The sequence below is a fragment of the Capricornis sumatraensis genome, chromosome 11 (assembly GCF_032405125.1).
Source record: "Capricornis sumatraensis isolate serow.1 chromosome 11, serow.2, whole genome shotgun sequence".
NCBI lineage: Eukaryota > Metazoa > Chordata > Mammalia > Artiodactyla > Bovidae > Capricornis > Capricornis sumatraensis.
The window spans coordinates 73,702,379-73,729,194 of record NC_091079.1 but is presented as its reverse complement, the minus strand read 5'-3'; the positions used below and the strand labels follow the sequence as shown (position 1 = coordinate 73,729,194).

Here is a 26,816-nt window from a genome sequence, read left to right as displayed (position 1 = left end):
ATTTGAATTCAAAATGGCTTGGATTGTAAGTCCACTGTGGCCAGTTTCCTGGAGCTCACCTCACTTAACTGTGGCCTGCAGCCACATTGCCTACTGCTGAAACTTGGCTGCTGTTAGACACAGGTTCAGGTGGAGAAGACCATAACTCACTGAATTACCCCAACGAACTTACATAAGTTTGGTTCACACATAACTTCCATCAGTAGCCCAGTCCACCCAAACGCCACCCACCTAATTATACAGACAAAGAAGAGAGAGAAGTCAGAGTACTTTTCCCTCCACCTCCTTTCTTGTTAGGCGCATTGTTTTGCTGGGTTTCCCTAGTGGCTCAGATGGTAAAGAATCTGGCCGCAATGCAGGAGACCCAGGTTTGATCCCTGGGTCGGGAAGATTCCCTGGAGGGGTCATGGCAACCCACTCCAGTAATCTTGCCTGGGAAATCCCATGGACAGAGGGGCCTAGTAGACGACAGTCCAGTCACTCAGCTCAGTCATGTCTGACTCTTTTTGACCCTGTGGACTGCAGCACACCGTGGACTACAGTCCATGGGGTTGCAAAGAGTCAGACACGACTGAGCGGCTAACACTTTGCTACCAAAGTGCATGGTTCCCTCACATGCAGCCTGGGAATTCTCTGGCTCTGGGTTCTGGTTCCTTGACCTCTCTCTGGCCTCTTCACGACGGGGAAGGGCTCCAAGCTGTTGCCATCCCCATACTGGTTGTGCTATGTGCTAAGTTGCTTCAGTTGTGTCTGACTCTTTGCAACCCTATGGACTATAACCCTCCAGGCTCCCCGTCCCTGGGATTCTCCAGGCAAGAATACTGGAGTGGGTTGTCATGCCCTTCTCCAGAGGATCTTACCGACCCAGGGATTGAACCCATGTCTCTTATGTCTCCTGCACTGGAAGGTGGGTTCTTTACCACCAGCTCCACTTGGGAAGCCCCATACTGGCTGGGTTTCCTTAATTAAGCCCATTAATTATGCAGTCTTCTCAATAAACTCTTCTTAGTCGGCTGGGGGGTGGGGGGGGGGAAGCCCAATCTAAAGCATATATCTGCATGATTTATAATTCTTAGTTTATAGGTTTGTGTGTAAAAGAAATTTTCAGGTTCATTTCTCTTGGGCTGGTAGTTGATAAACATCTTTAATGGTGGGTGTGTGGTCTGTTGGGATATCTGCTATGTGTGAGATACCACTAACGCTTTGTTCTCAGCACATTAGAGCACTTAGGAAGCATCTGGCGAGCCCTCAAATCGGTAGCTATAACACTGTAGGTGCAATAAATCCCAGTAGACCTGGGATATGGACAGCAGTCACCTCTGAGAAGAAGAGGATTATAACTCACTAATTCTTATGGGAAAACCATTAGCAGACCATTTGGCCCCATCACATTGATTAGGTGCACCGTCAAAGGCACAGATGGGAGAAAGGCATGAGAGTAAATACGTAAGTAACCCTGCCATAAAGATAAACACCCAGGGCTCCTCATCGCAGTTCAGCTTTCTTTCCCCACCCGTCTGGTCTCTGCTGGGGTGAAGAGGCAGCCTATACAGCAGCTCATCATAAAACATTCTGTGCTGATTCCTGGGGGGACATTTATTCTGTCGAGTGGAAGTTTCAGAGATCCACTTCAGTGTCAGTGCAAAAGCTCCTGTTTAAGTTGACAAAACCTACTGACCATTGTTTATGAAACTATTAATGACAGACAGGGTGGCACATAAAACACTGTGACAAGTAGAGAAAGAAGTAGATCTGATCGAGTGGAAAACTCTGAAGACCTTAACATTCTTTGATGTTGACATCTTCATGGTTTATTTTCCTGATCTGCATCCAAATAGCCTCCTGTGTTCAATTTTCTGTATTTCATTGAAGTTACATTGAGGTTCATCGATTTGGTTAGCAGCAGCCAGCATAATAAGTATATGGACTGTATCAGATAATCTATAGGGCTCCACAGATATTTTTTTAAATCCCTATCTTATATCAACACATCTTTCTCAATTGTCATACTTCCCTGTTACAATTAAAATTTTTCCTTTGAAGTTGGACCTTACAACCAGTGTGGTAGTTAAAGAGTCAAAAGCAAAACTACACTGTTTAGAATCCATTTACAGACTGTGACCTTGCATGAATTAGCTTCTCTATGCCAGTTTCTCCATCTGTAAAAGAGGGGACAATGATACCCCCTTCTCACACTGATACTAGGATTAAATGAGTAAAGTCCTTGGAATTTTGCCTGGGACAGTCAAGGCTCAATAAATATAAGCTACAACAATTTTTAATCAAAATTCAGAGTCATGCAAGCCCATGATTACATCTAATACAGTCTTCCAGATATGTTTAGCATCTGAAACAGACTAAAGACTTTATTTGAGATTGGGCTTTGCTGCTGAAAGACCTTTGATTGAAACTATAAGCTATTAGAAAAGCACTGCCTGCGAAAGAATGCAGAATGTTTCCATATAACCCAAATCTCTTTTAGCACTAAAATTTTAATTTTTCCATTCTGTGAAAATATTTCCAAAATGCTTCAGGAATTTTCCTGCCTTCATACACATCACTTTCTGCCAACTACACCATCACAATGACTCAGCCTGTTTCTAGAACATTAACTATTGCCTTAAGTGCTATAAGAAGCCTCTCATGTGGTGCTAGGGATAAAGCATGTGCCTGCCAATGCAGGAGATGCAAGAGATGCGGGGTCAGGAAGATTCCCTGGAGTAGGGAATGGCAACTCACTTCAGTATTCTTGCCTGGGAAATCCCACAGAGAGAGGAGCCTGGCAGGCAACAGCCCATGGGGTCAGAAAGAGTCAGATACAACTGAGCACACAGTTGTACTACAAACAGTTAATAGGCCCTTGTGCTAGTGGTCTTTTGTTTGCTTTTTTCATATTTTCCCTTTCATATTTTCTCTTTCCTCACTGTCAAACCATCATCTGTCAGTCAACTCACGCTCTCTCCAGTGTCCTCCAATAGCAAACACTCCTCCTGTTTTATGTGAACTGGGAGAACATGACATGCTAGAATTTTGTTTTAATAAACATAAGTTCTGTGTGATAGTTTCAAGGATTTTCCTGTAAACAAAGTGCAAGGAATCTCTGATAACTATTTTAAGAGCAATGAATGACTGTTATTAACATTTACTAAGGAATTGTTTTGTGCCAGATGGAACGCTGGGCATTTTACATTCTTTAATCTGTTTAATGGACACAATAACCCATTCTAAAGATGCCAAACACAAAGTTTCTGGAAGATAACAAGTAGCTGAAGAGTGCACAGTTAAAGAGGTGGTATGAAACTGTGAGCCTGGTATACTGGACTCCTGAGTCTGGTGGTTAGTAAGGTATTCCCGCAGCCCCACCCCACCCATCCATTCACACTTTTCCCCCACAAGAAACCACAAGCTGGGTAATCTGTGGAGAACTGTGAGCTAAGTTCTTGAGTCTCCTCTTTGTAGTCAAGTTATTGTAAGAACATATGCCCCGCTTGCACCCCACCCTGTACATTGTCCCTTTTATTTGACAGCACTGACTTTGAAGTGAAAGGGACGATGCCCCTGATAAGCATGGGAACACCTGTGGGCCATTGCCTGTGTGCGAAAGAGCCTCTGTCTCCTTAAACCAGTGTTGATTAATCACTAATCCAGTTGGTGCCTTCTGAGTTTTCCAGCAAATGCCTCTGAAAGTGGGAAATCATCTTTTTAAAGTCACCCATCCTCTGTTACTGTGGTGAGATTATCACAGTTCATCTGGCCAGGTTTCTGATTTCAGTAGCCTGGGTGGTGTCTGATGACAGGGGAATACTAACTTAGTCTGAATGCTGATGGTGGCGGTGACATCTTTCCAAGGTAGATTGTAACATTTCGGTTTCTAAATGTGGATTTCTTTTCAATTATAGTGACCCTAACCATTTGCTCTTGATCTATCTCCTTAAACGGCAGGTGTTTTTTTCCCCTCCCTTTCACTTTTTCTAATTTTTTGTTCAAATTGTGTAGTTGTTTCCCTAGCTCTCCCACAAGCCTTGGGTAGGAAGGATTTAGGACTTGCATTTGTAGAACACTGATACTGGGTCTTTTTCTCCTTTGGGTTAAGATGTTCCCCAAGTAGACAGTCAAGCATTAAAGGCGGCCCAGGAAAATCATTTAATGTTCTAGCGCAGAAATCCAATTAAAACTTTCCTTTTTGAGTGACAACAATCTCATCAGGAAAACTGACTGTGGATTAAAATCAGGATAAGCATCTGAGAGAAGGAATGCTAACAATGTAGATCTCTCAAAAAGTGATGGGATTGGCATATATACACTACTATTACATGATGTGTGCTAAGCTGCTTCAGTCAGGTCCTACTCTTTGTGACCCTATGGACTGTAGCCTGCCAGGCTCCTCTGTCCATAGGATTCTCCAGGCAAGAATACCGGAGTTGATTGCCATTTCCTACTCCAGGCGATCTTCCAGACCCAGGGATGGAACCCACATCTCTTATGTCTCCTGCATTGGCAGGCAGATTCTTTACCACTAACGCCACCTGGGAAACCCATACACTACTATTAATACACATAAACTAGATAACTAAACAGGACCTACCTACTCTACAGCACAGGGAACTTTACTCAGTACACTGTAATGACCTATACGGGAAACGAATCTAAAAAGAGAGAATATATGTATATGTATGGGCTTCCCAGGTGGCACCAGTGGTAAAGAACCTGCCTGCCAATGCTGGAGACATAAGAGACGCGGGTTCGACCCCCGGGTCAGGGAGATCCCCTGGAGGAGGGCATGGCAAGCCACTCCAGTATTCCTGCCTGGAGAATCCCATGGACAGAGAAGCCGGTGGGGCAGGGGGTGGCGTATAGTCCATCGGGTTGCAGAGTCGGACACGATTGAAGCAACTTGGCATACCACAGCATGTATATGTGCAACTAATTCACTCTGCTGTATAGCAGAAGCTAGCACAACATTGTAAATCAACTATATTCCAATAAAAATGAATTATTATAAACAGGTCCCTATCAGCATGCCTCCATTCCCTTCCTTTTATCTGTACTATAGCCCAGCTTTATGGTACAGTTTTCTGTCTTGAATGATAAGGTTCCGAAGAGCAAGGATGATGCTGAGGTCATCTCTGCCTATCTTTCCCACACTAAACATCATTTCATTCTCATTGAAGGATTTACTGCACACCTGTGTCATGACAGACATTATATTAGGCTCTAGAGACACAGTCTTGAATGTCTGCTGAGTTGACTCATGAAAACATGAAAAAGGCAAAGCCATTATCCAACTGACTGCAGGGTTATTTTCTTTCACTCTTTGGTGGCAATTTTTAATTAAATCTGAATAGGCATTAAGTGATAGAAACCAAAATGAGAGAAGGTGCACTGCCTCCGAGAAGTTCCAGCACGAGTCCTGCCTAGAAGAAGGCAAGGCTTCCATGCTGTGAGTGCCACGGTGCCCTGCTGGGGAGTGCGGGTGTGCTCAGCTTACCTTTCTAAGCCCTTCCTGGCATCCCATGACACAGTTGCCTTCTCCTTCTGCATTAGGTACCAAGCCAACATTACTATGGAGCTTCCCAGCTGGCTCCGTGGTAAAGAATCTGCCTGTCAGTGCAGGAGATGCGGGTTCAATCCCTGGGTTGGGATGATCCCTGGAGGAGGGAATGGCAACCCACTCCAGTATTCTTGCCTGGAGAATCACCATGGACAGAGGAGCTTGGTGGGCTACAGTCCATGGAGTTGCCAAGAGTTGGACATGACTGAATGACTAAGCACACACACACACATACAAAATTGTTAGTTCTTTATCTGAACGACCAAAGGGGCATTTCAATAACTCCCTTCCAAGGTGAACAGCAGTTTCCAGAATCTAGAACAACAGACCTAAAATTAAATGGGCCCAGGTTAATGTTAAAGGGCCCTGGAGCATCTGCGTAAGAGACACTAATTGCTTGCTATTTTAATAAACTGGTATTGGTTCTAATGAGTTATTTTTAAAAAGTAGAGCATACATCAAGAGTGGAAGATGAGTTTAGGCTGAGGGGAGATGGTCACCTGGGGCTGCAGAGGAGGTGGAACACTTTAATAACCGGTGAGCAGTATCATCTTGTGGTTTAACGACACATTCTCTGCATTTTATAAATTTTGGAGTAATCCAAGGCCCTTGTGTCCAGAATTTTCTCTCTTCTTAGTTATGAGACTGACAGGTTTATTCTGCTGAAAGTTCAGAAAGCTATAGGTCCCGGTGCAGATTGTTTTAAATACAAAGAGCTTACTGTACAGACTGGGGAAGGAAATGGCAACCCATTCCAGTATTCTTGCCTGAAGTATCCCATGGACAGAGGAGCCTGGCAGGCTACAGTCCATGGGGACGCAAGAGTCGGACATGACTTAGCGACTAAACCACCACCACCACTGTGGACCAATGGGTCCCTACAGATAGGAACCCATTCAAAAGCTCAAGCTATGCCTTTTAGTGATGACATTAGGAATCTCAGGCAACTAAAAAATACACTTTAGGGACCCTTGTGACCTTGACCAAATGCAAATAAATCAAAAGATCGTGAGGTCAGCACTGCTTAGGAGATTAAATCAGAAGCAATTGACAAAGGTGCTATTTCAGGCTCTGCCTCTGGGCAAGGGTTATTATCTAGGAGTTAAAAATCCTAATAAAGGGGGCCCATAAAACCTCAGAAAATAGTATGTGATATTTTGTGCATATTTTTCTGGAATATGGGTCCATGGCCTTCAGGATTCTCAAAGGAACCATTATTATCGAAACAGCATGAAGAAGAACTCGTGTTTCCTTTCTTTCCTCCTTCCTTCTTTTCCTCCCTCTGTCCCCACTCCTTTTTAGTCTTTTTGTCTGTACTTTCTACTTAAACATCTTCAGCAAGACAAGTAGCTGATCTTCAACAAGTATCTTCTGTAGGAACAAAGACTTGCTCAGGGTGAATTCTGCGCATACACATAGGGTTTTTAACCTTACATTAAGATATGATTATTCTTCTGATGATTATTGAAACAAGGCTTCCCCTGGGCCTTAGCGGGGAAGAATCCGCCTGCAGTACAGGAGACACGGGTTCTACCCCTCGATCGGGAAGATCCCCTGGAGGATATGGCAGCCCACTCCAGCATTCTTGCTTGGAGAATCCCATGGCTGGAGAAGCCTGGAGGACTGCAGTGCATATGGTCACAAAGAGTCAGACACGACTGAGTGACTGAGCAGGTGATGATTACTGAGACAAGGAAGGGCACAGGCAATCTTGAAGTGAAAGTGAAAGCGTCAGTCACTCAGTCGTGTCCAACTCTTTGTGACCCCGTGCATTGTAGTCTGCCAGGCTCCGCTGTCCCTGGGATTCTCCAGGCAAGAATACTGGAGTGGGTTGCCATGCCCTCCACCAGGGGATCTTCCCAACCCAGGGATTGAACCCAGGTCTCCCACATTACAGGCAGATTCTTTACCATCTGAGCCACCAGGGAAGGCCAAGGATAATCTTAACAGCCATTTAACTTAGTTTGTTCTTGCTGCACCACACTCGTGTCTTATTTCACTGTTTATTTGTATAGTCACCACTGTAAAATGTTTTGAGGATGAGGTGGGGATCGGGGGAGGTGCTGCTGCTGCTGCTAAGTCATTTCAGTCGTGTCCGACTCTGTGCGACCCCAGAGACGGCAGCCCACCAGGCTCCTCCATTCATGGGATTTTCCAGGCAAGAGTCCTGGAGTGGGGTGCCATTGCCTTCTCTGTCGGGCGAGGTGGTGGGTGGTGAATAACAGAAATGAAATAATTTCAGGTTGCATTCAAATCCTACAATATCTTCACAATAAAAATCTATTTTTTCTTTGCAACCCCCGAAGCCGACACTCTTTCCTGCAGCATTTTACATTCTCAATGCCAGAGCCTACCTTTGCTGTTGAGGTCAACCAATGTCGACTGTGCCCTCGATACACACCGGACCCTGTGTGCTAGGAATACAAAAAGAGGATGACAGGGCTTCTGCTCTTAAACTCACATCCTGTATGCCGTGGAAGCAGAATCTATTGGTGACTGCTCCCAACTGGCTAAAAGAAAATTGAGAACATTTCTCCAAGGAAGATACACGAACAGCCAATACGCACATGGAAAGGTGCTCGTCATCTTTAGCCATCAGGGAAATGGAAATCAAAAGCACAATGAAATACTGCTTCACAGTCACTAGAGTAAATAGAACCAAAAGAACAGACAATAACAACTATTGATAAGGATGTTGAGAAACTGAAACCCTTAGACCTTGCTGGTGGTATGTAAAGTGGTACAGCCATTAGGGAAAAAGTTTGGCAGTTCTTCAAAGGGTTAAACATAGAGTTACCATATGACTTAGAAATTTCAGTCTTAGGTATACACCCAAGAGAACTGAAAGTCTGTACGAAAACTTGTATGTGATTGTTCATGGCACCATTATTCACAATAGGTCAAAAGCGGAAGCAACCCAAATGTCCATCAACTGTGAACGGATAAGCAAAGAGTGGTGTGACACCACACTAAGCCAAGATGTTAAAAATAGAAGAAGCTGGAGGTAGTGGTATGAGATATGAGATTTGGTAGGGGATATGAGAACCCTGTACTGGGTGCTCAATTTTTCTGTATACCTGAAATTGCTCACCAAAAGTCTACTTTAAAAAGTGGTATATTCATACAATAGAATATTACTGAGCCATAAAAAGAATGACGGGCTAGTGCATGAACCTTGAAAACATCATGCTAAGCAAAAGAAGCCAAACACAACAGGCCATAGATTGTACGATGCCATTATACGTGATGTCCAGAACAGGCAGATCAGACAAAGGGCATGTAAGTGGTTGCCAGGGGCTGGGAGAAAGGAAGAGTGGACAGTGATGTCTCATGGGTATGGGGCTTCTTTGGAGGGATATAAAAATGCCCTGAAATTGGACAGTGGTGATGTTTTGAATATACTAAATACCATGGAAATGTACACTTTAAAGGGGTGAATTTTATAGTATGTGAATTATATCTTAATTTTTTAAAAGGAGAGCTGAGCTGGGGAAGAGAGGAAGGACAGTCTAGTTTCTGAATACACAAGGTAATGGTTTATTTCTTGACTATAATTACATTCGGACACAACTTAGCGACTCAATAACAACAATACAATAATTACATGACATTCTTGAACACACTGTCTCTGTCTTAAGTATATAAAAGAGCATAAAAAGCATAAAAGGGGCACCCAACACCTCTTTTATAATATCCATCTTTCTCCTATGCTGTCTTCTCCACTGTGTATCATTTTCTTTCTTTTTCATATTATACCAAAGCAAAAGACAACAAATTCATCTTGACTGACATTTACCAGGAACCAACAGGAAATAAAGGATTTCTTCCTCACACAGTTTAAATTTTGCTCTCAGACTAAACGACATTTTCCCTGATTGACCAAAAGCAAGACGAAGAATAATTCATTAAGATATGCTCTGCATATCAATTATTCACAAAGAACAAAAGCGGAGAGAGATGGAAGTGGATGTTGGACCTTCCAATGGAAGCAGACAAGGACCAAGCTTTGGCTCCATTGAAATAAAGCCACCCACAGCTCTTTGCACAATAATGTCATCACCAAGCAAAAATCAGAAGACAAATGTAAGGAATGGAACTCATGCAAGCCATTAATCTGTCTTTTCAGGCTCATTAATATGTATAGCACAACTGGTGATATTGAAGAAAATAAGGCAACACAGGGGGTTGTCTCTCAATGCCAATATTCAGGTCCTTTTACTTTCAAGTTACAGCTTTAGTTTCACTAAAACTGCTCATACACTGTATATATTTTTGAGATGTAAAATACTTGTTGTTATATTGCAAATTCTGAGAACTGTTCTGATGTTCATGGCATCTTATTCACTGTAATAATGATCTCCATTTCATCTCAAAGCTTTTACTATTTTGTCATTATTGAATATTCTATATATATACATATACACACATATAGCAGCATACTCACATTTCAGTCTTAAAAAAGCAAATAAAATAGCTGGGTTAGAAAGCACTCCCAGCCTTACAGATCTGCCTCAAGATAACCTGTTCTTTTCTCAATCTGTGCGTACTTTAGATGGTACCGAGTAATTTCTTAGTATAATTGATGCTAGACTTAATTATATAGTTTAAATGTCTGTTAGACCATTCAGTTAACATTTCTTCAAATTTCCTCCCTTTTTAACATGTCTTTATAATAGACACATATGTCACCATGCATTCTCAATTAACAACTAGTATAGAAAATATTCCACTCTCTGCTCTACCTCTTTCTTAAAAAAAAAGAGAGAGAGATTTCTGGGTACCAGGTACTGCATTAGTGTTCCTCATCCTGATATCCAGGGGCTTCATTTCAAATTTCACTTGAAATCACTCCAGTCATATTGCTCTGATAAGAACATGAAGAGCAAGGCCACTTACCTGGCTTTACAAGGCCTGACTTCGGTTCCTTCTTGTGTCGCGCTGATTGGAGGCTTCCCTCACCAACCATTCCAATTGTGCATTTCTTCCTGGTAAAGTCTTCATCACTTCCAGGGCAAAAGCCAATGGGGCTGTTCCCAGCATCCGAGGGCGTCTTCACAGGCGATACTGACTGGCTACTAGGGCAGCCTGTGTCATCTGGAAGACAGGAATCGACGAGTGTTTAATGAGGAGGAGGAAATCAATGATGGTGCAGGGAAGCCAGGCAGTGAGCCGTGCCCACGCGCGCTCACACGCATGTACTCTGCTCAGGAGGTGCAGGCTAACTCCTGTGGATGACTTGCCTTTTATTTTCCATATTCTGGCCGATCACGTTAACAAAGGAAATATCAACAATCAAAGAATAGATTCTAAGGCAAAACCCTGTAAGACTTTTGGATCACAGATATTTCTGTACCATTCCTGTTGTCCAAACCTAAATTATGCCTGTCTGTTTTAAGGCTTTAGGTAGTATACTTCTGGTTCATATTCACCCACAGATTTCTGATGGGGTTAGTAATAAAACATTTGTCAGAACAACTCAGAATTATTGATATGAATTCTTCAGGGTTGTCTGTATTAGGAAAAAGTTGCTTGAATGTTATTGACCACACCCAGATTTCAATTACTGGACCCATCAGTTGGTTGCCAGAGTTTGAAAGAGAAGACAGCTGACTTCAGGAGTTCAAGGAAGCAGAAGACAGTGATCCTGCTTTATTGTCGAACGTACCTATCCAAACCAAAAGGACATCAATCAGATATTTTGTTGTCTGGGGTAAATGGGTAAAATAAAAATAATATTCAAATTAGAAATGTTCCCTTAACTTTCAAGCTATATATTAACTACCATAGTTATTATTGTAAGTTAATATGCATAATATGCACTGACCTTGTAAATGCTCATTAAGCAAACAAGAAAGCTACATTGCTGATTCCTTTATTTCCATATCTACTAAATGTTTATAATGGTTGATTAATTCATTTATACTGTGTTGAGGAGAAGTGTATGGAATTTAAAGCCAATCAGCATTACTTAAAAGTATGTCTACTCAAAATAATCAATTAGTGGTAAATTTTCATTGCTGAAAAATTCTTCATTATATGGAAATATTTTGACAACAGAGCTATTTTAGTGACTAAGTAGGCAAAAAAATGAATAGTACTAATGAATACTACTAAATGAATTTGGTACTAATAACTTTTAGGACTATTATACTTTTATAAATATTAAAGGAACTAAAATAATTTGCCATCTATCAAAGGCTATCATAAAATGTCATGGCTGAATGAAGACAGAAACAGAACTAGGACTGAGTAAAATATACTGGTTGCCTGAATTAAGATGACTAGAGAATCCATCTAAAAAGTAATTGCCATTGCTTCATTTTTGGCCTTTATTTCAATTTTTGTTATGAAATATCCCAGCTTCTAGAACAAAGTGAACTTGGCATTAGTAAAATGATGCATCCTTTTAGACTTTTGGACATAATAGTCTGTATAGGATCTCAGTGGTCTATTTCTGGAAGTAAATGGTTTTTAGTGCACAGATCATACCTTCTGTCTTTGCTGCTCTGTTCAATGTGCTATGTTCTTCTTGAACTGAAGAAACTGTGGCTCTGAATCACAAAGTGGTGAGAATCCTCTTGGCTGCTACAGCTCAGCTATTTCACTATTGTCCCTGGCTTCTTACTTTTGCCTGTCCCATGCTTCAATTCAAAGAAATCTGAGCTCCTTTCTTAAGGTGTAAAGACAGATTCCAGTACTTTTTCAAGGCTCAACAAGTCTGCCCATGGCCTCAAGAGAGCCTGGTTCCTGATTCCTATCCCAAAGCAGATAAACCCAAACGAATGAAATCTAATCATCCAAAATTACCTGTTGTCTTTAAAAGTATTTCCTTATGAGTCAGTTCCATAACTAACTTCTTTTGAAAGAGAGATGGCCCAAATTAACAAAAAGTCATGCTTCAGATTCTCTACCCTCGAAAGCAATTTTTTCTTGAGAACTCTGACTCCAAGGGACAAAATTAATTTCCAGTACTGAGAAACACTGTCAAAACTGTAATTTAAATAGATAGAAAACAAACGTGCTTTGTTTGGCTCTACTACCATTTAGCCAGAGTTAAACAAGAAGGAATATGTGCACGCCACGTTTTCAGTACTAGTCATTTCAAGGACTACAGGTCTGATTAAAAATTGGAGACCAAAATTATTCAGAATGGTAGCAGTTTACAGAAGGCAGTAGCAATTTTTCACCTGGAATGTATGTCTCACCTGTCATCAAAATATACAGCCATTATCTCCAGGGCAGGGATTGAGAAGATGAATACTTAAATAAACCTTTAACTTCAGGTACCTCATACAGCATTTGAATCACCACCTAGTAAACTAGTATTCATTTATCATCTCTTAACTGTCTGGCATTACACTTCATTTTGAGGGGGAAATGATGGGAATATGAGACATCGTCTTTCATTAGTTAAATATATATCGAGTCTTGGCACTGAATCAGCCACAGGAATGTAACCAGCCCCCATACTGATGGAGCTTATAAGCAAGTAAAGGGAGTTGGTAAATATCACTCCCAGTGCACAGTTCTTGTAAACTGATAAGCCTGTTAAGGCATATCCATACCCCAGAAAAACTGAGTTATGAGAGAAGCTTGGGGTATTGCCTGTCTAATGAAACCAACACTGACAAAGGAATCTCGTTTTGAAAGGGCGGGGCCATGAATTTTCCTACAGCAGAGACTACACTTTAAGTTATGCAAACTAAGACCTGAGCAAAAACAACAGAAATTCAGTACCAGAGGGTCGACTGGTTAACTGTGGCACCTGAGGTGTTTTCTTCTGCACAGCACTGAAGAAGAGGTTCTTTTTTCCAACAGGTCTTGTTTAGGGCCCTTTCTTTCCTCCCTTTCCCAATCCCTCCTCTTCCTCTCTTCCTGTTTAACTTCAGGATCATAGCTGGAAGCAGACCACCAGTCCAGATGAAGATAATATTCCTTTCCAAAATTCTATGTAAAATAGTCTTAGTTCACATTTATCCCAAGATTCTAACAACAGTCAAGTTGATGTTCTTTGGTTGTTCAAGTCTAATCTCGCTACGTGCCAAACTCCATGTAGATACAGCACATGATAGATTTATTTATTAGACCTGCTTCAGTGAAATACTTCATGCCTTCTGTTCCCTGCTGCTATTTTGACTGCTAAATCTGTCTTGTAGAATTACAGTTCTCATTACTTATGTTAGTATAAAGGAATTATCAGTGGCAGAAATTTCTAAGAGGATACCACAAAGAAACTGTTTCTGGGCAGGAAATGGCAGAAATCCTGAATGATTTACCCAGAAAAGTGTGGGTTGTTTTAAATTTCCAGAATGTCTGGGAAAAGTGAGAACATTTCAACGTGGTTCTAAGAAAAACTTTGCTCCAAGGCTTTAGAAAGAGAGTGGAGGAGATGGTCACTTCTACTGAAAAGGGGTTTTTCTCTTAAAACACGCTTAAACACATACCCACACCAGCTCTTACATAGTTGAGCTTTTACGTTTCTTTCTCATGGTATTATTCATGGTAAGTATAATTTCATTTTAAGAATATACATGAAATAGGAGCACGTTCCATGTTTTACAGTGTGATCCATTTGAGATGATTTCCTTCCAGGGTCAACAATTTAAAATTCCACTTACATGAGTCCAGGATGGCCCCTGGTGGATCTCAGGGTAAAGTGACCCTCATCAAGGCCAAATGATTACCATTTGCAGTGAAGGAGACTAATTTACATGCCCCCTTTCACTTATTTTTGCTGCTGTGGTTGTATCCCTAAGTTGTATCCAACTCTTTGCGACCCCATGAACTGCAGCACACCAGGCTCCCCTGTCCTCCGCTATCTCCTGGAGTTTGCTCAGATTCATGTCCATTGAGTTGGTGATGTTGTCTAGCCATCTCAATCCCTGCCGTCCCCTTCTCTTTTTGTCTTCAATATTTCCCAGCATCAGGATCTTTTCCAATGAGTTGGTTCTTCACTTCAGGTGGCCAAAGTATTGAAACTTCAGGTTCAGCATCAGTCCTTCCAATGAATATTCACTTTTGTTTATACTGAGGAATAAGTCCTTTCATTGATTTGTTCCTGTTTATTTTGTTTGAATATGTCAACGCACAGGATTAAGGACAATAGAAAAATATTTACAGATCTAGGAACCTCCAGAAGTTGTGGCCCACCTCAAGTGCTGTAAGAAATATACTACTAACTCGTTTCCAAATTGATTTTAAGGGAAAAAAATTTAAGGTCGATAAAGACAGAGGGGAGAAACAAATATCTAATGTAGTTTTGGAGCTTGGAGGTTGTTAAAAAATGATTTTTAATCTATTTTCTTCTCTCTTTATAAGCTCTTTGAGAATACGGGATACAGCTAAAAATTGTACAACTACTCTACTTACAATTCCAAAAAGAGTGTGTAAAAGCACCTTTTAAAATAATTTGTGTATTATTTTAAATGTCCTAAAGAAACTTGTTAAGTTAAAGAAAATGTTCTGTTGGGTTTTTAAATGATAAAAGTAATACTCTTTAATGCAGAACATCGAGAGTACAGAAAAGTACAAAGAAGTAAAAAAAATAAAAAGATAATAGTTTCTTAGAATTGTACTGCCAACAGGAAATATTTAACTATTCGGTATAGTTCTTACCGATTTTTTATCCATATTATTTACTTGCTTGCTTGTTTTCTGTTTTTTTAAACTTTCAACATACATTACAGTTTCTTTACGCTGTTACTGAAAATTTTTCCCTGGAATTTGTTAGGTTAGACAGAAAGAAGCTGTTAAGACTAGTAGGAACCAAAACAAAGGGGTCCCCTTGGCCAAAGATGGAATAATTTGAGCATCAGAAATAATAATACATGCAAATGACTGATAATCATTGGATATATTTTTAAAATCTATGAGTTCATAATCTTACAAAATAAACCAAAAAAAAAAAAAAAAGGAAAGGCCATTTCAACACCCCCAAAATCCCAACCCACTGAAATCACTGGAAGTGACCAAGGAGCCAATTTTTTTAATTGAAATTTGACAATTAAAAGGAAACAAAAAAATCCTGATTGTAAAAGCTGTTACTGGACAATCTGTATTTTAGAATAACTTAAATCACTCACTGATATTGGAAAGTTCTTTCTTACAGAAGCATTCTGGTTAATGAAAGTAAGATGGAATAATAGAAAGTTACTATGGTTGATCCTTGAACACATGGGTGGTTGGTGGTTGGGGGTGCTGACCCCATGCAGTAGAAAACCCAAGTAAAACGCAGCAGTTGAGCCATCGTATGCAGTTCTACATTCAAGGATTCAACAAACCTTAGCTCATAGTATATATTTATTTTTAAAAGTCTGAGTATAAGTGGGCTTATGCAGTTCAAACCCATGTTGCACAAGGGTCAACTTTGTAATTATTTCTAATGGAATAACAGATTTAGGCAACAAACACAATGGATGAAACCATTAGACAAAAGGCTGACTGAGAGTCAGTAGAGGGATCAAGCCTTACCCATTTGTACCCACTGAGAATCCTTAGCATGACTGACTGGGGCAAAGGACATTATGTACCTTCTGATGGGCTATGAGATGAGGCACACAGCATTCCCCATGAAGTATTCTTGCCACAAAAAAACTGCCCCTAAATCTAATCAAGCTTTAAAGCTAATGTCCACCACACAATATGGAGAACAGGAATGAGTTAAATCAGGTGTTGGCAAACTGCAGCCTGAAGGCCAAATCCTGTTCGCTGCCTGCTTTTGTAAATCAAATGTTACTGGAAAACAGCCCAATCCTTTACATGATGTGGGCTGTGGCTTTCAAGCACAAAAGCAGAGGTGAATAATTACAACAGAGATCATCTGGCCAGCAAAGCTGAGATTATTTACTATCTGGTCCTTTTCAGAAAAGTTTGCTGGCCTCTGGTTTAAATAATACCATGAGGAAGGAAATAGACACTTTTGAGATGACTGGGGCTAGTTCAGTGTTCTCGATAGTACCAAGGAATTATGTTAATTGTGTTAGTAATGAAAATGGCACTAATTTTTGTAAGAAAATGTTCATTTTTTAAAGAAATGAGTACTAAGGTATGGACATGAAATGGCATGGTATCTGGATATAAGCTTTAAAATGCTTCAGCAAAGTAAAAAAGAGAGAAAGAGATAGACGCAGCAAATATGACAACATCTTGCTATTACTTAATCTTGATAGAATGGACAAGCAGCATATTAGGGTTTACTATAGTATTCATCTTTCTTTGGGTATGTTTTTAAAAGTTTCAAAGTATTTTATTTAATTTCTCAAAAATATTATTTTTAAATGAGTAACTGTTTAAAATAGGAACATAGTATTTCCAAAAATCAATTCCTTCTTGCAGGGTTTTTTAGGTTGTTTCCAATTTTCTATTATTGAAATTGCTTTAATAACACATTTTACAGATAAGTCTCTGGTCACATTTTTTACTACCTCATAGAACGTATCACTGAAAGTAAAATTACTAACACTTCTGAGAAATTTCAGGCAATTTATATTCCTGTTATTATCATATGAGACTACCCTACTTATTAAATTCATGCTAGTAATGAATACTAGTTTGTTTGCATTTTTGCCAAGTTAATATGAAAAATGTATTTCTGATGTTTTAGCTTGCATGTATTTAATTATCAGTGAGGCTTAATGTCTTTCATATGTTCGCTGGTCTTTTTTTAACTTATCCTATGTACTGTGCATGTTTTTGACAATTTTTCTATTAAGGTGTTAAGGAATTCTTATTGATCTGTAAGAAATTCTTACATATGGAAGGCACAGTCCTTCAGCATAGTTCACCAAATTTACTGTTGGCTTTTAGTTTAAAATGTTTTTGACAACCAACCTTTTCTATTTCTAGTTGTCAAATCTCTCCATATTTTCCTCTGTGATTTCTTTCAATGCTTTAGTGCTTAGAATGTCATTCTTAACTCCAGGATCAATTAAATATTACCTATGCTTTCTTCCCCTGGAGAAGGGAAAGGCTACCCACTCCAGTATTGTGGCCTAGAGAATTCCATGGACTGTAGTCCACAGGTTCACAAAGAATCAGACTTTCACTTTCATACTTTCTTCTAGATTGTTATAATTTCAGTTTTCATGTATATTAAATCCATCTGCAATTCATTTTAAAATGCAGTATAAGGTTAGATGCTAACTGTTATTGTTTTCTTAATTTTTAGGAAATCTATCCTTTCCATATTACTTGTTAATGCTTTTCTGGTGAAAATTTGAAAGCAATGAATATTTTCTGCAAAGTGAATATATATATATATATGTGTGTGTGTGTGTGTGTGTGTGCTATATTATGTCCAACTCTTTGAGACCCTATGGACTGTAGCCTACCAGGCTCCTTTGTCTATGGGATTCCCCAGGCAAGAATACTGGATTGAGTTGCCATGTTCTCCTCTAGGGGATCTGCATCTGGGTTCAAACCTGCATCTGTCTCCGGCATTGGCAGGCAGGTTCTTTACCACTAGTACCACCTGGTAAGCCTCTATACATATATATATATGTGCTGTGCTATGCTTAGTTGCTCAGTCATGTCCAACTCTTTGCCACTCCCTGGACTGTAACCCATCAAGATCCTTTGTCCATGAGGATTCTCCAGGCAAGGATACTGAAGTGGATTGCCATGCCCTCGTCCAGGGGATCTTCCAAACCCAGCAATCGAACCCAGGTTGCCCACACTGCAGGCAGATTCTTTACTGTCTAAGCCACCAGGGAAGCCCATGAATACTGCAGTAGGTAGGCAATCCCTTCTGCAGGGGATCTTCCTGACCTAGAAATCAAACCTGGGTTTCCTGCATTGCAGGCAGATTCCTTACCAGCTCAGCTACCAGGGAAGCCCATATATACATATTATATATATACATACACACACATTTATATACACACACATATATATGTATATATATATATATATATTTAACCCACGTTTAAAAATATTAGGATTGCCCAAGTGTGTGCATATTTACTGATATTTAAGTGCCTAAATATCACCTTAAATACTCTTCCAGATGTTCAAGCTGATTTTAGAAAAGGCAGAGGAACCAGAGATCCAATTGCCAACATCCGCTGGATCATGGAAAAAGCAAGAGAGTTCCAGAAAAACATCGATTTCTGCTTTATTGACCATGCTAAAGCCTCTGACTGTGTGGATCACAATAAACTGTGGAAAATTCTGAGAGAGATTGGGATACCAGATCACCTGACCTGCCTCTTGAGAAACCTATATGCAGGTCAGGAAGCAACAATTAGAACTGGACATGGAACAACAGACTGGTTCCAAATAGGAAAAGGAGTACGTCAAGGCTGTATATTGTCACCCTGCTTACTTAACTTCTATGCAGAGTACATCATGAGAAACGCTGGGCTGGAAGAAGCACAAGCTGGAATCAAGATTTCTGAGACAAATATCAATAACCTCAGATATGCAGATGACACCACCATTTTGGCAGAAAGTGAAGAGGAACTAAAAAGCCTCTTGATAAAAGTGAAAAAGAAGAGTGAAAAAGTTGGCTTAAAGCTCAACATTCAGAAAATGAAGATCATGGCATCTCGTTCCATCACTTCAGGGGAAATAGATGGGGAAACAGCGGAAACAGTGTCAGACTTTATTTTGGGGGGCTCCAAAATCACTGCAGATGGTGACTGCAGCCATGAAATTAAAAGACGCTTACTCCTTGGAAGAAAAGTTATGACCAACCTAGATAGCATATTCAAAAGCAGAGACATTACTTTGCCGACTAAGGTCCGTCTAGTCAAGGCTATGGTTTTTCCAGTGGTCATGTATGGATGTGAGAGTTGGACTGTGAAGAAGGCTGAGAGCTGAAGAACTGATGCTTTTGAACTGTGGTGTTGGAGAAGACTCTTGAGAGTCCCTTGGACTGCAAGGAGATCCAACCAGTCCATTCTGAAGGAGATCAGCCCTGGGATTTCTTTGGAAGGAATGATGCTAAAGCTGAACCTCCAGTACTTTGGCCACCTCACATGAAGAGCTGACTCATTGGAAAAGACTCTGATGCTGGGAGCGATTGAGGGCAGGAGGAGAAGGGGATGACAGAGGATGAGATGGCTGGATGGCATCACTGACTCAATGGACGTGAGTCTGAGTGAACTCCGTGAGTTGGTGATGGACAGGGAGCCCTGGCGTGGTGCGATTCATGGGGTCGCAAAGAGTCGGACACGACTGAGTGACTGAACTGAACTGAACTGAAGGTGCCTAACAACCAGTGCTATCCAACACATTCGGTGACAATTATGATGACCAAATCCCATGGACAGAGGAGCCTGGTAGGCTGCAGTCCATGGGGTCGCTAGGAGTCAGACACGACTGAGCGACTTCACTTTCACTTTTCACTTTCATGCATTGGAGAAGGACATGGTAACCCACTCCAGTGTTCTTGCCCGGAGAATCCCAGGGACAGGGGAGCCTGGTCAGCTGCCATCTATGGGGTCACACAGAGTCGGACACGACTGAAGTGACTTAGCAGCAGTAGCAGCAGCATGATAACCAAGTCCCAACTTCAACTTCTTTGTAATCTAAAGATTACTGATAAAATATTTCTTCAAAGTCCAAGAAACATCTCTAAAACTTCTGGTTCATTTTTGAATTTAGATATCAGAGCTCATTGGTTTTCTATAATGCTGAACTAAACAATTCCAGAAGAACTTAAAAATAACAGCAGGCGGAGGAAAATGTGGTTTTGTGCCATAAGGTCTTGAAACATTCAGTTATGGTTTGATGCTGTTCAATGTTCAGTTGCATAATTTGGAGGAAGAATTATTTCCATTTTAAAGAAACAGCAAACTATATAGAAATCTAGTTGATTCTCATGCATGACAAAGGCATTTACAGATAACTTACTCATCTGCTCAACAAATATTTACTGAGTATCTACCATGTGCAAGACACTGTTATAGGTGTTACTGTTTACTGCTCAGGAAATATTTACTATTTACTGGTCAGGCAGGAGGAGAAGGGGGTGACACAGGATGAGATGGTTGGATGGCATCACCGGCTCAATAGATATGAATTTGAGCTAACTCCAGGAGATAATGGAGGACAGATGAGCCTGGCATGCTGCAGTCCATGGGGTTGAAAAGAGACGGACATGACTGAGCAACTGAACAATAATTTACTGCTCCAGAATGACATTTCTGAAGATAGTCTGATGAGAGACAAGTAAAATGTCATAATTTAAACTCATGGTTAATCTGAACCCTGTGAAATTCTTACTAAAAACTATTCAAATGCTCTGAAAGGATGTAGGTAAGATAAAAGCAACATAGCTATCATGTCCAAGAATACTAGTTTTATCATATAATTTTAACAAATCTCATTTTTATAGATGGGAAAACTAAGGCTTGGACAGGGTAAGAAATCCAGTCACATAGCAAATAAGGGATGAATTCAAAGATTCAAACTCAGGTTTGTCTGACTCTCAAGTCCCTGTTTTTCTCACCACCATGAGCTGTTTTCTGAATTTTTCTATGTATGTTTGTTCCAAGAGGAAACAGCAGAAATGTGGGGAATGCTCAAATTAAAAACAGACAAAGGAAGCTGTTAGAAGTAAGCCATCTCATTATAAACAGACCACAAAGTCTGAGGCAAGAGACTCTAGTTGTTTCTAGCGTTTTGCTTCAACACAGTGACCGTTTAATGCATGCTGCGCAGATAATTTTGGACTGTAGGTTTTCAGTAGCAAAATTTGCAATTCTACTCCCTCACCTAATTTCAGCATCTTTTTGGAGTGAGAATTCACAAGTCTACAAGGCTCCACCCTAAATTTGCTTCAGCATTATACAATGTGACACTACACAATTGCCAATGTTGCAGTGTAAGAATGTCATTCATCCATCCATCCATCCCACAAATGATTACTGATTTCCTGTTGTGTGGCAGATAGTCCTCAAGATATTGAAAATGTAATGATGACTAAGACTCTAAGATCCTTGTCCTCAAGGGGTTGACATTCTAGAGGTAGAGAGAGTTGATAAGCAAGAAAAAAAAAAACACATAGGGAAGAAATTTTGATTATGATGTACTGTTAACAAAACAAACTGGGTGATATTAGAGTAGCTGAGTGGGAGGTGGGAAGGTATTTCATTAGACAGGTTGTCATGGAAGGTCCTAAAAAGGTAATTCGAACTGAGATGAAAAAAATGAGAAGAAGCCAATCACGGAAAAGGCAGGGGAGAGAAAACTCCAGGGAGAGGGAGCAGCAAAGAGTCTGGTACACGGAGGAAACTGAGAAGAGACCAGGAAAATGTGAGGGGAGAGGACTGACGATGAGGTTGAAGGAGGCGGAAGTATGAGCATGCGCAGGACTATAGGCAAGAACCCTACGTTTATCTCAAGTGCAATGGAAGCTATCATGTGCATTAAGCAAGAAATGACAACCATTTGGCCTGTGGAGAACAGACTATATTAGTGATATTAGGTCTCACTAATATTTATTGAGTGCCTACTAAGCACCAGGCATGTTTAGAACACTAAACCTTTAATACAATTTAATTAACTTAATCTAATATCCTCTTTGAGACAGGCACTAATAAGATGTACTGCAGTCCATGGGCCTGCAAAGAGTCGGACACGACTGAGCAATTGAACTGAACTGAATAAGACAGGCATACAAAACTAGCACTACAAAGCCACCTCCCTGAGGCCACAGTAAGCTGCGGGTATGCACTCAAAGAGGTCAACTCCAGAGTCTCCTTCTGAACACCTATGCTGTGTAACCACCCCTTTAGGAATGAAGGCATGGAAGCAGTGAACCCACATGGAGACCACTGCATAGTAGAAATGAGAGATGACAGTGGTTTGACTGAGGCAGTAGTAGTAAAAATTGAGAAAAGGAGATGGGTTGGGGATACATTAGTTATGACTATGAAAAGTAGGAGGTCAAGAATACTTCCAGGTTGTTTGCTTAAGCAACAGAGAATATGGTGGTCATTTCTGAGTTGGAGAAAAATGGATTTATGGGTTTACAGAGGGTGAAATTAAGAATTCTGGTTTCGATGGGACTTCCCTGATGGTCCAGTGGTTAGGAATATGCCTTTCAAAAAAAAAAAAAGGAATATGCCTTTCAATGAAGGAGATGCAGGTTCCATCCCTAGTCAGGGAACTAAGATCCCACATGCTGTAGAGCAATTAAGCCCATGTGCCGCAAATAGAGAGTCCATGTATTACAACTATCAAACGTGTACCACAACTACTGAACATGCATGCCACTACGAAGAGGCGATGAAGGGCCCACACGCCACAAGGGAGACCCAGCTCACCCTGCCCCCCAAAAGGAATTCTGCTTTCGATATATGTTAAATCTGAGGCACTGGAGATATCAAATAGGCAGTTGGATATGTGAGCCTAAAGCTCAGAGGGGCCTTCCCTGGTGGCGCTAGCAGTGAAGAACACAGCTGCCAATGCAAGAGACTTAAGAGACGTGGGTTCAATCCCTGCGTGGGGAAAATCCCTTGGAGGAGGATGTCGCAACCCTCTCCAGTATTCTTGCCTGGAGAATCCCATGGCTAAAGAGCCTGGCGGGCTGCAGTCCATGGGGGTCGCACAAAGTTGGACATGACTGAAGTGACTTGGTGCGCACACAAAGCTGAGAGGAGAGGGTGGATTGGAGAGCATCACCATCCTACAAGTGAGGGATTTAAAGATCTGAGCCCTTGGGGAGGGCAGGAAGAGAAGAGGACTGAGGACTGAGGCACGCACACACGGTGAGGTGGGAAGGGGTAGGACAGAGCCAACAGGAGCTCTCAAAGGGTGGACCAAAGGAGCCAAGGAGGAAAATCTTTCCCAAGAAAGAGGCTTGTTCAACTGCATTGAGTCATTCCGGGAAACCAAGGAAGATGACGGCAGACAAGAGAATGTCAGATCTGCTAATGCGGTCACTCCCATGCTTGACAAGGACAGATTGCGGAGACAGGATGGTGGTGAAGTTTTGCTCGTGAAGAGGAACAGGGAAGTAGAATGGCAGCTGCAAACCGATGAGGGGGTCAAAGGGAGCTTATTTACTCTGAAGGATGTGTAAACACAAGCATATATATGTCCTGATGGAGGTGAACTTGTTAGAGCAATTGGAATGAAACACCTCCACTAAGACATGTAACCTACGTCTATAAAAGCCAAGCAAAAAACAGAGAAATTATTTAATGAAAGTTTCCCTGGTTTCTTAGAGACAAAGCAATCATTTCCCATATAAACACTCCCGGGATTTCTGAGCTATTTTGGAACCTCGAGTGCTCCCATAAAAGTCATTCTGGTGCAGCCCTGGGCAGCAAAAAAGGATATGTAGTGAGGCAAGGTGAGGCGAGTCGGTCTCTTCACGGGACCTGTGCTTTCTCTGAAATAAAGGCTTCAACTTGGTTTTCCACCAAGCGCCAAATTGTCTCGTTTGTAGGAGCAACCACAGGGGGAATTTAGAAGGGAAAACAAGTTGGTCCAAATAGTCAGCGTAGCATAATGACACATTTATCTAGGAGACTGGGTGAGGGAGCAACCGATGCTGAAATTGGGAACCAGGGTGGCTCAGTCACTGCCAGGAGACAGGTGAGCCCCGGGAGGTGGGTGGGGGAATTCTTCTGTCTCTCAAGCTTTCATTTCTCCTGCTCTTTCTTTCACAGGGTTATGAGCTTTCCAAAACAGGGATGTTACTAATGCTTCTGATCTTCCTCTCCTTAGTGATATGAGTTTATTTGCAGCTTCTAAATCATGGGTTTATAAAGACTTTTTTTTTTAAGGTTCCTTACTGGGAGAAGATAGCAGACAAGGAAAGGCATCGCAGGAGGGGAGCTGGCAGGTAGGAAGGAAAGAAGAGACACACAGAGAGTCAGACAGGGAAGCTATTTTTGATCTCTTGAAAACCTTATAACAAGGAAACCCGAACCCAATCTGAAGAAAGAAAGAAAGTGAAGTCGCTCAGTTTCTTTGAGACCCCATGGACTGTTACCTACCAGGCTCCTCTGTCCATGGGATTTTCCAGGCAAGAGTACTGGAGTGGGTTGCTATTTCCTTCTCCACGGGATCTTCCCGACCCAGGGATTGAACCCAGTCTCCTGTATTGCGGGCAGATACTTTACCATCTGAGCCACCAGGGAAACCACTCTTAGGACACCTGAATTACAGGGACCTCTCTTGTAGCAAACCCCTTTCCAGGTGGCACAAATCTGCCTGCCAATGCGGGAGACATAAGAGATGCAGGTTCAGTCCCTGGGTTGGGAAGGTCCCCTGCAGAAGGAAACGGCAACCCACTCTAGTATTTCTTGCCTGGAAAACTTCCACGGACAGAGGCAGACACTCTTGAAGCAATGCAAATCTTTTCCCCTTCCTTTCTATTTTTTCTCACATGGAACATTTGAAGATAGCGATGATCAAGATGCCGTAAAGCATTAAAATGGAGAAATGTTGAAGTACGTTAAGGAAAAAGCAATGCTTATTATACAGCCTAATCCCTACATCTTGATCTTTCTATTTGAAAAAAAAAAAAAAAGAATTGTTTTAGAGAATATATATGAATCAGGGCATTCGTTTTTTAAAAAAGACACAAACACAGAAATGAGACAGAGATGCTCAGGAATAAAGTTAATTTCAGTGACATTCAATAAATGAAATTCTGAATTTTGAAAAGTCAGCCTCAGAGATGAAATGTCCATCCACAGAAGAATGGCTAAATAAATGAAGCCCTCCATCCAGGGGAACCCGAGCTGTCAGTGCAGTGAATGGGGGCACCTCTATGTACTGACAAGCAGTGACAGGTACAGGTATCGTCTAGAAGACACACTCCTGGAGGGCAGGAGTCCTGTCAGGGTTGTTCGTCACTATTGTTCAGCTCCTAGGATAGCACCTTGTCCACAATAGGTGTTTGATAAACATTTACTTAGAAAGGATCACGGGTCACGAAAGCAGGATCTCACGTTGGCAAAAAGCAATGTAAGTGTGATTACGTCTACTCTGACATATGTGTTTGCACATGGATCTTAGTTTTGAATTGAAAACATATAATCATTAGCATTAAAGAAAAGATAACCCTCACTCACACCTCAGGATAACTAGAAGGGCAGGTTAGGGTACACAGGGTCTCAAGAATTCTGAGGGCTGGGTCAACACCTAAAAGGAATCCTATCTTCAGGGACTCCCCCAGGCTAAAGAGAAGAGAATGAAGCAGGGCCAGCTGGGAAGGAGGAGGCGTGCTGGGAAGCTTCATGCTGAGTGTGAGAGTTGGGCGAGCCCCCATGATGAGCACTGGGAAGTTTGGTTAGGGTTCTCTTAAAAGAGACAGCGGTCAGCCTGACATGACTGGCCTCCTGCAGCAGGAGGAGTATAACCCGGGCGATGAGCAGAGGGTGGGCACTTTGACCACCCAGCAGCGCATGGAGCAGCTGGGAAGGTCTCTGCTCTGGGAGACATGGGGCCCGACAGTGTCTCCAAAGCAGGAGATGCCACGAGCAGTCCAAGCCCAAGGGCAGCAGGGGTTTGGTGCAGAGGTTTGGTGGGTGCTAGCAAAGCCAGCTAACAGAACAGGCGCAGCCAGCAGTCTTGTCTCCCCTGGGCCTTTTCAGAGTAAAATCCACCACCAGGGTGGTGGGGCAGGGGGCTGGGCAGGGTTAAGTTGAGCCCTGGGAAATGTGGGTATGTGGCTTTGTCCTGAATTCCTCCTTCACTCTGAACTGGGGTGCTGTTATCTAGACGAAGTAGGTGCCATATACTGAGATGGGAATTCAGTGGGATGAAGAGGTGAAGACAGAGAATCCACCATTAGGTTTGGTGGTGCGGTGAGGATCCTGAGAATTTCATAGGTGTCAATTAACGGGGAAAGGAGGAGGAAAACCTGACTGGAGTTGCATGAACAGACAGCTTAGGCATCACCTCCTCCAGAATGCTTTGCTGATTCCCCAGCCTTCCACCTCTCCTGCTGCCAGACACACAGATGTGTGCAGACCTTACACACTCATATAGATATATACACACACACACCAATCACTACACACATGTACCTCACACACACTTCTCACACTTACATATACACACACAGTTAAATAAAACATAAACTGGATGGCTATTTTTCCTTCCTGGCTTACAAGTACCAACTCCAGAGTGGGATATTTTCTGATTTTCTTAGCAAGAGAGCGCTCCTCTAGCTGTCACAGCACTGGGGGCCTGTTCCCTTACACCAATGACTCTTTCTGATAATTAGAGACACTGAACTCCTCTGGACAGGAATGTTTCTTTCATGTAATAAACCAATTATATCTATATCCCCTGGATGAGG

General features: G+C 41.6%; 1 protein-coding gene across 3 annotated transcripts in view; it reads right to left on the bottom strand.

Annotated features, from left to right (window-relative positions):
- Positions 1 to 26,816, bottom strand: part of SYBU (syntabulin) — an 82,266-nt gene that overhangs the window by 46,804 nt on the left and 8,646 nt on the right. For 2 of the 3 annotated variants that reach the window (XM_068983730.1, XM_068983732.1), the window contains exon 3: positions 10,448 to 10,645. In XM_068983730.1, the coding sequence (XP_068839831.1) occupies positions 10,448 to 10,645 (198 nt within the window). Of the gene's footprint in view, positions 1 to 7,905; positions 7,966 to 10,447; positions 10,646 to 26,816 lie in introns of all 3 variants that reach the window. The other variant, XM_068983731.1, reaches the window with a different exon arrangement.